Consider the following 13,714-nt stretch of genomic DNA (forward strand, 5'->3'; position numbering starts at 1 on the left):
ACATTCAAATGTAGTCAATTTGTGTGTGGCAACCTACAATTGATGAAGGCTAAGAGGCATGATTTCAGAAAGGGTGAAAGGGGTTATCAAATAAGCATTATAATTTTGTTCTACTTGCTTAATCAAATAATGGCACACAAAAGCAGGTTCTGTAAATATTTGTATAGACAAAAATGCATACACCAATGTAACATTGTTGTAAGTTTTAATGTTTATTTTCCCCAAGACAGCCTAGCCTGCATTCTACTTGGATAAATTTCACAAGCTAGTTTTCTGCTGCATCTAGTTTTAAACTTTTAACCATGTTTCTGATGACAAGGAATGCTGCAAAAATACTCTAGTCCAACAAAGAGTTATGATCACAAAATAATCTTTATCCATTCTACTGCGTTTCAGAATTACCAGCTGATTTAAAAAAAACAACCACAAGGTAGATATAGATGCTAATGGTGGCTAACCTGGTATGTTTTCTTATAGCAAACTGTTGTTCATGCAACACTTGTGCTCAAAGGGGAAGGCACAGCATTTCCTACAATGAGCCACCTTATAAAGAGTTCTCCTTTTGTACATATTTGCAATGTCACTTTTAATTTAGTGTGCAGAACCTCAAAACTGAGGTATTATTCCAATTATAAAAACCACTTGCATTTGGTATGCAAGTTAAGAATACAAAGTTCTCTCTAAAGTGGCTCAAAATAGATTGTTCATGGCTGCCTACATCTAAAGATAAAAAGTCTAGAACAATTGGACAGATTAGGTGGTATTATTAACGGTGTTCAAACCATGACTTGATTTGTACATCTATTCACATCTCCAATCTTTTCAGCAGTACATATGCACCAAATTTTATTTTGAGGTTTCCATATCATTTTCATAGAAAACAAAGTTTGAAAACAAATAACATTGAAACACAGCACAGTATCCTACCACAACAGAAACAGCTGGTTACAGGACTCAATAAAATCTAAAAATGAGCTATGCTGTAAATTACCACATGCAAAAATAGCTTTATGTCGTCTCTGAAAATGAAAAGGATGGTGTTAAACTTATTTTTTTTATTGTTTTCTAGTATTATATGGCAATTTGTGTACTGCAACACAATAGTTGGAAGAGGGAAACGTTTGTATGAGTTTCATGCAAAAAAATCTACACAAATTAGTTTTGATGATATGGAAAGCTTTTTTTTTTTTTGTAAACAATGAACAGTCATCTGGTGCAAATGCACAGGGAAGCCTTCCTCAAAGTTTTCTGACTTTACAAGCAACTAGTAATAAGCCATACAGGAAAGAAAATAACTAAAATCAAAGGGGTGGGGAATAAAACAAAACACAGGCTGCAGGAGTAAAACCATAGTCTGCTGCTAAACCGGTCTCTGTTTTTGTGTCCAGTGTTAACACTTATACACTCCTTTTGATGATTGACTAGGGTTATTATCAGCCCCCTGAAGGCAAATCAAGCTTGCATGCGTTCACATACAGCATCACAACCATACTCTCGTACACACCCCACTCCAAGACTAGGAGTCTGCTTCATGAGCAAAGAGCCCCAGATTTGAAACACACACGTGGCCCCACAGCACTGAGTCCAGACATTCACTCAATGTTGTCCATTCACACGGTGCTTCATTAGCAAGACCTGGGCTCATTCTCCTTGGACTTATATGGGCATCCTATTCTCCTTTATGCTTACATGGCTTGATGATGGAATAGTACTGCATTTTCCCCCCACAATTGCGCTAATTAAGTCAATGTTCCTCCTCAGGCACTGAAGATCTTTGACCTGTAGCCCTTTTCCTTTGAACAACCTATATAAGCATTCAGTGTGAAGTTTTTCATTACATTTTGCCACTCACTCTCACTCGCACCCACTCGCCATCTTGACTTCATTCGGGCTTTTCTGTGATTCCAAATGAAATCTTCACCATTTTCTTCCCCGATTTAATGCAGCAGCGGATCCCATGAGCCAAGCTTGATGGATCAAACCTTATTTTATTCAGTGCTGCATTGTACCTAACTTCCAAAATACCACTCTAGAACTGGAACCCTTCTGCAGGTACATTGGCAGATGAATTGAAACCAAATGTTCCACCTTGTATTGCCTCTGGAACAAGGCTTGGATCTTCATCTATCTGTAAATGAACCACAAAGACCAGAAATAAGAATCTTCCAGGCTTCCAGTCCCACCTGCCTCAATGGAGGCAGCCCCCACAATAGCAGGTGATCATCGGCAAATGAAAAACAAGAATGACAGAGGGCAAATCATCATTGCAAATTCACCCCAGGGATGGGGGGAACGGGCGTCACTTGCAGTTCGTCTCGGTACTTGGCTCTTGCTCTGGCATGGAATGCGCTGAGTGCAAAAGCACTTTGCCTGGCGAAAACCCTCCTATGCCGCCATTAAGAAGAGAGGTTCTCCATTGAATTGGATCTTTAATTGTACTCGCATGTGATGGAAAAAGGTTGCAACAACATACTGTGGAATATACCAGCTACATGGGTCAAAGGTTTGAATTGAGATAAGATTTTCTTCGGCGTGAGAGCTGGTTGAGGAGAGGGAACCCCACAGTTTGTTTATTCTAAGCTTTTATATATTTATGATTCAGCAACCCTCTCGAGAATATAAGATAAAAAGATATTTACAAGTGAGCAAGGGACGTTGGAGTAATAGTGATATTAACAAGCAAAAATGGAAACAGATTGATCTGAAATGAACGGAGGGGGAGGGGAAGCTCAAGTATGACTATGTTGGAATTTTTAAGACCAGGGGGTCAGCAAATTTTTTCAGCAGGGGGATGGTGCACTGTCCCTCAGACCTTGTGGAGGGCCGAACTATTTTTTTTTTTTGGGGGGGGGGAATGAAGGAATTCCTATGCCCCACAAATAACCCAGAGATGAATTTTAAATAAAAGGGCACTTTCTACTCATCCTGGACCATCCGCAGGTCGGATTTAAAGGCGATTGGGCTGGATCTGGCCCCCCGGCCTTAGTTTGTCTACCCATGATTAAGACAGATTAATTCCCCTCAACTCTGTTTAAAAACAACAGACAAGGAAAAAGACTGAGATTTTTGTGTGCTACTGATGGAATGTAATCTAAGATAAAGTTTAAATGGGCCATAAATCTCTTGCTGGAAGGAAAAGAATTTGGGGGTTGTGATAAGAACACTGCAGAGATTCTGGGAGTTGGAAAGGAGTATTAAATCATCAGCACGTTCGAAAATTGCCCACCTTTTCCTAGGCTGAGGGGAAAATGGCGAAGATCTGCAAAATGTTTCACTAGTGAGACAGAATGGTTTCCAGCAGACTGTCGCCAGTTCCGAGACATTGAAGCAAGGGACGGAGAGGTAAGACCTCTGAGAAACTTTGAGATTCAGTTCCACCCCAAGCCACAATGGGAAAAAACAACAGCTGGGAAGTGAAAGAGACAACACCATATACGGACAGAAGGAATCTCCATGGACATAATAGTTTTCACATGCAGGGCAGAATAAAGATAAAGTTTGAGTTCCTCACTTGAAGCTTTATATATTTATATATTGTAACATCACGAATGGAAATCATTAATTATGTATCTGTTGACTGAGGGATTATTATTATAACTGAAATGTAACTGACATTGATTAAGATTATGGAATGCAGTGATATAAGATCGGAAATGCATCCAAACCACCATGCGGGGAGCCACTTTAACTAAAATGTATTAATTGGAAGTTGATTGACATTTTCATAATTATATAATTTGGGAATTAATTGTTATTGTTCTAATTTGGCTATTACTGGGGGTATATTGGAAAACTAACAAAAAAATAGTAATTCCAATCCAACAAAGTCCACTACCAGATTTTTAACATTCAGTACTTTACTTCAAAATACTCAGTTTCAGAATTATGTACTTACATCATCTGAAGAGAAGAACTGATCAATGATCTCATAGGCCAGTTTGTAGATGTCTTCATTTTCATGATTTTGTAGTTGTTCAATTTTTTCCAGCCCTGTAAAGTTTAACACAAAAAAGTTGAAGGAACCCCAGACTAGATGTAAAAATGAAAACAAATGTTTTTTTCAAAACACACTGGTAACCAGTATGTCCACAAATCATATTTCTCCATAGAAACTATGAAAATATTTCAAGATCTGTGACAAAGAAACAAAAACAAAAAACTGAAGGATCACTTTATCAAATCTAAGACCTTGGTATACAAAGGCAAATTTTTAATCGTACCTCCACATTCTTCAATAAGGTTGGCTATGGTTTCTGCCTCCTCTTCAGCCATTTTTAATATATTACTTAGCCCATCCAGCACTACTTGTACAACCTGAGCATCTTTTACTGTTAACAAGTTGCAAAAGGGAGGAATTACATTTTGTTGAATTAGGTACGCCACCTAAAAAAAGGAATAGAAACAGACATTAAGCCAATTAGGATCAATACAACTTACATAAACTGCTTGGAGGTTTATATGATTAAGCCATAAACAAATTATGAAATAATAATAAATATACTAAGTTAAGAGTATGGAGAAAAAGGAGAGTTAATTAAAACATTTTCAAAACTACAGAAATTCAAGTAAAAGGATTCTCACTATACTCAAAAAGCATTATGTCATCTAATAACTCATAATTGGTTTTGACTTTAAAACCAAACAAATATATTTTTGTGAACTCATATTAAATATGTATTTGATGAATTTGGACATAATAAACTATTGTAAATTGGTGGATTCTAGCTCCAGATATCGAGGGGGCTTGGCTTTTAGAATAGAGCATCATGCAAGACTCACCTGTGAGGCTACTGATTTACGTTTTTAAATCTGCAAGGAACACCAAGTGATAGCAAAATAAACCAAACCAAACCTTGGATCCAAAGGTGCATTACAGAAGCAAAACTCGACTTCGCTTCATTTTTGCTGCACTCTCCCCTATTACTCCAGATTTCACATCACCACATCCCATACTATTCTGGAAGGTCTCTGTCCCTCAAAAACATATTTCAGAGGGGTGCAAGAGACTTTAGTGAGAAGGGCAGGCAAACCCTATTGCAGGAGCATCTACTGTGAAACAAGCTTCTCTTGAGAATAGAAATGCTCATAAAATATTGATTTCTTCCTCTCCCCACCCTCCACCAGTTGAGAAAGAACAGCACTGCTAGCCCTACATTCAAGGCTTACAATGCAGCTCTCCCGTCTGGGGCATTTTATATGCATGTGCGCACTCAAGAGAAATCCAAAGGATAGGACCCATATCAATGGCTTCAGGTTACAAGAAAGGAGATTCCAACTAAACATCAGGAATAACTTTCTGGTGGTAAGAGCTGTTCGACAGCGGAATGGACTATTTTGGAAGGTGGTGGACTCTATCACTGGAGGTTTTTAAGTAGAGGTTGCAAACAGAAAAGTTCTACACTGGTCTGTGCGAAATTGATCAGAATTGGTTCTAAGTGGATGAACTGATATTTTAAAGGCAAGTATCAAATAATGAGCACAATGGTGGTTCTTGCAAGAGGACCCATCTGTGGCTTTGATCTAGCATAATCCAGTGAAAGTTACACACTTTCAAGTCCCATTGATGTCAAGGGAAGAATTAAGTGTTTGCTTAAAAACTCTCCCACTGAAATAAGTAACACTTCTAAATGTTATCATTTGGTTGAATTGTGCTTCCTGTTTTGTACGTTCCTTTACTGTTTTAAAACAGTCAGTCAGTCAAACTAGGTTACTTACTTGATCTTTTCTTCCACTGATTGTCAGGTTGCTTATAGCCCAAGCAGCTTCTTTCTGTGTACCAAAGTCACCCTAAAGAGAAGACAGTTGGAGGAATATCTTTATTGTCTACACAGGGAGTACACTCAGGCAAGTAACATGAGCTGATTCAGGCACCAGTCTTGTGACCACAGAAGAAAAACAGTGGATGAGCAGAGCCTCCATATCCCAAAGCTAAGACAATTGGCTTTAGGACGCCAGCATCTGAGGTGTAAGTCAGCCCCAGCAGGAAGAGCTGGGACCCTTCAGATGTTTTTGGACTGCAGCTTCCAAAATCCCTGATGGTTGGCCATGCTGGCTGTTGCTGATGAAGTTGGGTGTACGCACCAAGGACTGAAGAGATGCTACAATACCTGACCTTTCATCTGAAACAAGGACCTAGGCACAGCTTACCTGCTGCCTATCAAATGGAAGTACAGGGAGAAGAGGAAAGTACTGAAGAAAATCTCTATGACTGGAAAAAGCCCAGCAGAGGAAAAAGTGATGGATGGGTGGAGATCTTCAGGGGAGGATTGGTGGGCATAGGAAGAAAAGTTGAGCACCTCCTATCCAACCTGGAGGCCTCTGCTGCTTTAATTACTTTGAATTACTCAGACTGTGAGTCTCTTGGGGGCAGGCACCTGTCTAGCTGGAAAAACCAGCTTACTGCGAAGAGTGGCCTAGAACCCTCCATCAAGCATACATACCCAACCAGCATAGGTACCCAACCAGCACATTTTACGTTCCACGGCTGTTTCAGTACAACACACACATAGAACAATACAAAAGCTTAGCAAAAGATTGGTTTTGTCTAACCTTATCTAAAAGGTGTATTATCATTGGCACAAGGTTAGCATCTATCACCGCCTGGACTTGCTGCTGATTTCCTGCAGTGATGTTAGATAGGAACCAAACAGCTTCCTGCAACAACAAAACTGTGATTTTAAAAATATCGACAAGAAATACTTTGAATAACGAAAGTATTCATCCATCTCTGTAGAGCTAGACTTCTTTTAATGGCGCAATACTGAGAACTATTTAAATTTGATTAACCACACCCAGGCAGCGGAATTCTGCATCAGCTACAGCTACTGGACTGTCTTCAAAAGCAGCATGATGCAGCCTGCATTGGAATAGTTTATACAGAAGTTTATTAGAGCACAGATAATGGAGGACAAGTTGTTTCACTCCAGGAATAGCTGTAGCTAGAAAACTAGTTGGAGTGGGGCATAGTGGCTTCTTGGCACTGAAGCTACGTGGTCCAACAGTGACAGCTTGGAATTGAAGAGCCTGCTCCTTCAGAGGGAGTGTCTCTTACTGGGATTCAGTTTCAAGTAACAATACCCAAGGATGGCATGCATTTTTAAAAATTGGCTTTAACACTACTGCAGTTTAGAAGATCAGTATTAGATGGAACACTTTGTAGTATAACAGGTACCAGCTGTAGCACTATGTTTATCTATATGTTGACAATTTTATCTATACTTGTTTAACAGTTTGGTGGATTTTACCTGTATTTATCATGTACTTTATATATTAGAGAGTTCTGTGGTTAAGTGGCCTATAAAACTTACTATTTTTTTTAAAAAAAACTACCTATAGAAGTATAAATGAAGTTGCTACTAGTGCAGTTATTTTTTGATAAATGTAGAACCCAAAGAATGTGTAATTTTTGTTTCCCATTTAAATCTTGCTTATTCTTCGAGTATGGGAAAAATGATGATTTCCTAATCTAAATCATATGTTTTAGGTGTCATTAAACTGAACTCTTGGATCAGATCACATTCCTTTTGCCTAACAAAAGGAACCTGTTAGAGGTTTAAAATGTCTAGATGCAAACTGCGAGCTTATTTTGGGCTCTAATCACTGGCAATGTTGCAGTAAACCCAGATGATTTAGCAACAAGGCCTCAGATGCACTGCGAAATCAACAGCTTCTTTATCAGTGCCCACAGTTTACATCACTATATAACTTTTACACAACCAACCCCTTTTACTTCAGACTAAAATTTGCCCCCCCTTCCCTAATGTACACACCCCTTACTATTCCCTATTCCCTATTACCTCCATTTCATCATTTCCAAGAGTCAGTTTATAATTCAGGTGTATGCAAAAGACAGGCTGGAGAACCACTGACCAATTTTTGATGAGCCACCGTATATTTAAAGGCCACCAATTGCTAGGATATTATTTGTAATATTTATTTTAGGTCCTGCTCTTCATTATAACTGATCTTAGGCCAGGGTACAATAAAAATCCCGTTTAAAAAAAAAAAAAATAACCATAACCAAGAACAATGCTGGACTAGAAAGGGTTATATCCGATGCACCACAAACAAATAAATATGCTCCTTGCAAAGGAATTGCTACATTACAATTTCTACAAAAGTTCAAGTAAAGAGATTGACGATTATCCTGTACTTTTGTTTGATAGATATGCCACACAGTCCCCTGGTATCAATTTTCATGCATGCAGCGACATGCCCATTTTCATACCTTATTAATTTTTTCTTTGGGGTGAGTCAATAGGGCAGGGAAGTGTGAAAGAGCTTCACAATTCAGAACTACCTGGGTCTGTTCATCAGTACCAGTAACAATATTTCCTACAGCTCTGAGTGCAGCAGTCTGAAAGAAAACATTTCAAAAGTTAAAACCTGATGGCTTGAGCAGCATGTTTTAAAATCAAGCATTATAGTATTAAGACTACATGATTTGACTGAGGTTGAAATCCTATTCATTTACTTCTGAGTAAGTATGTATAGGATTGCACAACACAGCTTTAATAGATCAACTGTACCACTTAAATCAGGTAGAAGACATGGTTCTCCCCCACCCCCCAGCAAAAATAAAAACTTGTAACTTTACAAATCTGACAATGAAAGATTTGAGAAATTAGGATTTCTGAAACAGCTACTGTGTTGAGCAGCAGATTCATCTTTTTCATGAGCCAAATTTGATGGTGATAATGGTAATGGGTTGAGCTGGTATTACACAAATAAACCTTAGGGTCACACACTTAGTAACTTCCTGGCTTTCAGCAAATCAGTTGGCCATTGCATCTGAATTGAGAAACAATGGTTTGTCCAAAGCCTGATTTGTTTTGTCAGATTGAATGACAAGCAATGGCTTGCTAAAAGGAAGGTTACAAATCACAGTACAAAAAAGAACTTAGTCCCACCTCTCCATATACTGCATTATATCTGAACCAATCTACAACGACTTGCAGTTTGTATCCAGAGCTGGAAAATTAAAGTGGAAGGACCTAGCACCCATTTTCAACCATTTTGACTCTAATTTGTTAGCATATCCCATATTCCTAAGTCTGATAAAATGAAATATTAAAGAACACCTCTCTTTTACAATGAGCATTAAACCTGCTAGTTAATAAAAGCTTGCACTCAACAGAAACTAAAGAAAGCTACTGTCCTTTTATTTTTTGAATCTATTTTGTCCTATGGGGACAGCAGCTTTTAAAATGTTTATTCAAGGCAAAAACACGATTCCACATTCCACAAAATATGAGAAACATTCAAGTCAGAATTTTTTTTTTACATTTCTGAGCTTGACAAACACAGTGACTGAACACAGTAAGAATACAATGTGCTTCATACTGTAAATTTCTAATGCAATGCTGTCAGCAAAAATGCTTCAAATAAAGGAGAAATGGTAAAAGACTCACTTGCACTTTAACTTCCTGATGGCTGAGAAGAGGAACCAAATGAGGAACTATCCCCGAGTCTATCACCATCTGAATCTGTTCATTGCCTGAATCTGTTAAGTAGGAGAGGGCCCAGACTGTATCTACCAATATCTGTTCAAAAATCAACAAAGACACATTAGAGTAATACAAAGGAAGTTCTGCAAGACACAATGAGTCATATATAAACAGAAGCATCTCCCATTGAAAACAGTGATGTTCTCAGCCTACTTAGTATTTTAAGTTTCTGCAACATACCACAAAATAAATCACAGAGGGTTTCTGACAAAATCCCTTGGAAATTTTTGTTTCATACTTGCTTTCAAAAACATTTCCTGCTGAATCTTAAAAAAAGTTATGCTGCCAACTCCACCAGCAAGCATATACATTATATCAAAAGGCCTCTGGCCTCTCCTATGTATTGGCAGAGTGGCTTCTGATTTTGTTGCAGGTTAAGTCCCAACCCAGAGAAGAAGAGAACGTACAGAGAAGCAGGTTCTGCAGGTTTATTCCTGAACTGAATGGGTGTTGCATACAGAGAACGGCTGAACAACAGATAAGTGCCTCAAACGCTAAGCCCTTCCAAAAAGGATAGAATTGTCCCACTCAGCTGATCCAGAATGACAGTTCTGGTAGGTATTCTTATCTTAAGGGAATAATCCCGTCCACCACCAACTTAGTGCTTGCCTATGGATATATGTTAAATAGAGAACCAGTGGGAAGTCTGTGCAAGTCTCACCAACCCCTGTGGGAGATGAAATTTGTGCCAGTTCACATACCGGTAACTGTTCTGCTGTTACCGGGACCATAGCCCCCATGTAAACTGCAGGTTGTCTGTATTTGTAAACTGCCCCTCAGTTTTGTGGGAGCACTGACTTCTGAAATATGTTTTACTCCTTTGAGAGACTTTTGCTTCGTTAATAAGACTGACAAGTATCCACCAATATAGCCAAAGAGGCACAAATTGCTTTCAGGGGTAACCTGGCAAGGCTGTGATAAGTAAACAGGCCGTGCAATATTGAGATACTCACATTTACATCTGTGTGATGAATTAAAACACAGAGTGCTGGGAGGATCTAGGAGAAAGAGAAAAAGGTATTCAAAATTCTGCAGGAAAGCTCACAGTGATAAAATTTCAACAAAGAAGTAGTTTTACCTCCTGGATCGTTTCCATTGGTGGAGGCGGGTCTTTGTGGCGACACAAGTTGACCATTACCCAAGTAACATTTCTTAAGAAAGTTATGGGAATAGATGGGCTGATGAATGACAGCAGAGGCTTCACCACTCCAAGACTAATGACATAATCTCTACACTGGGGTCCATCACCTGTATAAACATGGAGGAGCTTGTGGGTAGAAGAAATATCAACACTGGTCTATCAAAATTGCTTTTCCCCATTAGGATAGCTCTCTCTGTATGTGAACAGTCTGAAATAAGCAACTTCCAGGTATAGACTCAGTTTGTTAGAATGGTTGATTTGTACAATTAAGAGTTGGAAAGGGTGCTTGCAAGTCATCTAAGTCCAGCCTCCTCCTTGATGCAGAAAATCTACAAAGGATGGCTGTCTAGCATCTGTTTGAAAACCTCTGGACAGAGAGACGCCACTCCCAAAAACTGAATCCATTTTTAAACTGCTGTTGAAATTCTTTTCTAAGGTTCAGCCAAAATCTACCTTCTATAACCTGCCCCTTTTGGGAAAGCAGAAAACAAGCCCTTGCCTTTTTCTGTAACAGCCCTTCAGGCATTTGAATAGTGTTGTTGGGGCAGTATTTGAAATAGTGAGAAATGAGAATGCTTCTACATTTCAGTATTTTTAGCCAATGTGTAAAGTCAGAGTTATGATTGACAAGTGCTATGGAGAAATTTAGAGTAATACACATTTTAGAGAAGACCCCTAAATAACCCAGGAAGTCCTTTCTCCAAAAAATTGTAGAAGAAACTGAATGTTCATTTTCAAACTTTCTTCTTCTTCTTACCTAGTAGAAGCAAAACAGTTGCTGCTGAGAGAAAATAACTAAGAAAACCAGTACTTTAGTGTAGCTGTAAATCAGATTTTTTTTGGCGGGGGGGGGGGGGGGAGAGAGAGATTCCGCACTCCACCCCTAAGCATGAACATTATAAATCCCTTTTTGTTACAAAAAAGAGAAAAGGGTGCTTATCAATGTTCTGTTAACATGGCTGTAGCTATTATGAGACAGAAATAACTACAACAAATGCTCTTAGAATACCCTGCCTGCTTTTTAACAATTTAATCTTCAATTTTTCCAAGTATGGGCATCTTGGCTGCCATAAATCTTATGCGTCATCTGAACTCTCCCCTCCACATACTCCAAATACCATGCTAGGTTGTCCACTGAAATGTAGTATTTCCAATCAATGAAAAGCCAACAGTAAATTCAGGAAACTTGAATACTTTGCATGGTTTGGGGAGGTGGGGGGGGGGGGAGCAGGACTATTTTTTTGTCACTAACAGCTATGTTGTAAGTAGACATTCAAGAGGTTAAGCCTTTTGAAATATGGAAGTGCAATTGTGGGAAAATGTTTCACCAGTGAGGCCCCTGATTTATTTGCGAGTTCTCCAAAATAGAATACAAATTGGTGTATGACATAAAAGGTATGCAAATATATGCCCTCTTTTGCTGCAGAGGGCCCAATCCATATATAATGCACTAGGTCTAGAAAATCATGTTGGCACCTATGCACAGGATACACTACGACTAGATATATTAAGCTGGCATAATAGCTTCTTTAACCTGTCCTGCCCATTTTTGGACATGCATAAAGTCAAGTACAAAGTCATAGCCTTCTTGGCTGAGTGTCCTAGAAGACCTGCCCCCTGTCTTGAAGGCCTTTTCCCACCTGGCCTGGGGGAGGGGCTGACTGACTCCAGCCAAAAAACCAGAGGCTGCTGAACAGACTCTTGGGCTGGAGTTTTGTCTTGTGAGCTTTGTTGGGGGGAGGGGATTGCTGCTGCTCAGCAGCAGAAAAGCTATAAACTTCTGATTCTTAACTGTTGTAGTTTAAAGGATGTAGCTTGATACAGAGAACTAGAAATGCATATGCTATGCACAGGTATCAGATATTCCACCAACTTGGGGGCTTTGCTTGCTGTGTGATGAATACCGACAATAAGTGCACCATGACCTGAATAACTCATGTAATATCCTTCCATGTGATTTACTTGTCTGAACCTTCATGTGCCTAACTAAAATATGCTTTGGGAAAACACTCCCCCGCACAAACACACAGAACTGTGTACAAGGCATCGCTGGAGAAAAATAGCTTTCATTCAGTAGTAAAATTCTAAGCAGTTCTCATTGTCATAGTAGTGGAGTTTCTACACAGAAATGCAACAAACCTATGATATTGCCTAAAGCCCATACTGCCTGCTCACAAACATTTTGATGGGGCGAATGCAGCAACCTCAAAAAAAGTGGGACAGCATCTGCAAAATAAGGAAAAATATCATTATGACTCATTTTTTTAAGTTTCCATAGCCCTTTGGCTAAGATCTAAGATTTAAACTTTAAACCATGCAATATATAAACAGCCATTCCTGATTCACAGATATTCAGATTGCAAATGAGGCATAGTCACAATTTGTGTAGTTATCACTCAACTGATACATAATTTCAGGGACTTAGTGCATGGAACTGAAACTCTTGAGAAAAAAGAAGTGCCTTTCTGAACCTCCAGTTCTTCCTCCAAAGCACTATAATGTTCAAAATAAATCTTTCAAATTTTGTCCAACAGGCAAGATGCACAACTGTGTCTGGAACTTAACATATCTCCCCAATGAGATGTAGCACACTCAGTATGCAGTCGGAACAATGATGTGTAAAAGTGGAATTACCACACACTTATTTATGTTCCTTTTGCATTGTGGCTGAAGGTAGCATAAAGCCTCCGTCATTGCCACTTCAGTTTTGCAAAGCTCTACAAAGAGTATCCTTCTCCTGTGAAATACCGTATTTTTCGCTCTATAAGATGCATCAGACCATAAGACGTACCTAGTTTTTGGAGGAGGAAAACAAGAAAAAAAATATTCTGAATCCCAGAAGCCAGAACAGCAAGAGGGATCTCTGCACAGCGAAAGCAGCAATCCCTCTTGCTGTTCTGGCTTCTGGGATAGCTGCACAGCCTGCATTCGCTCCATAAGACGCTCACACATTTCCCCTTACTTTTTAGGAGGGAAAAAGTGAGTCTTATAGAGCAAAAAATACGGTACTTCTAAGGATGTAAGGCACTAAAACCCACTGACAGCACATTTTCAATTTTCTATTTTT

The 13,714-nt window shown here is 39.0% G+C and overlaps 1 protein-coding gene across 1 annotated transcript in view; it reads right to left on the minus strand.

Moving 5' to 3' along the window:
- Nucleotides 1–188: 188 nt before the first annotated feature.
- Nucleotides 189–13,714, minus strand: part of KPNA4 (karyopherin subunit alpha 4) — a 31,352-nt gene continuing 17,826 nt past the window's right edge. Inside the window, exons 8-17 of the mRNA XM_079978004.1 lie at nt 12,787–12,873; nt 10,585–10,754; nt 10,460–10,504; nt 9,411–9,542; nt 8,228–8,356; nt 6,550–6,654; nt 5,716–5,787; nt 4,221–4,383; nt 3,896–3,990; nt 189–2,128 (exon numbers count right to left, since the gene is read on the minus strand). Coding sequence (XP_079834130.1) covers nt 2,030–2,128; nt 3,896–3,990; nt 4,221–4,383; nt 5,716–5,787; nt 6,550–6,654; nt 8,228–8,356; nt 9,411–9,542; nt 10,460–10,504; nt 10,585–10,754; nt 12,787–12,873 — 1,097 coding nt within the window. The 3' untranslated portion in view covers nt 189–2,029. The remainder of the gene's footprint in view (nt 2,129–3,895; nt 3,991–4,220; nt 4,384–5,715; nt 5,788–6,549; nt 6,655–8,227; nt 8,357–9,410; nt 9,543–10,459; nt 10,505–10,584; nt 10,755–12,786; nt 12,874–13,714) is intronic.

The sequence above is a fragment of the Podarcis cretensis genome, assembly GCF_951804945.1.
Source record: "Podarcis cretensis genome assembly, chromosome: 5".
NCBI classification, from domain to species: Eukaryota; Metazoa; Chordata; class Lepidosauria; order Squamata; family Lacertidae; genus Podarcis; species Podarcis cretensis.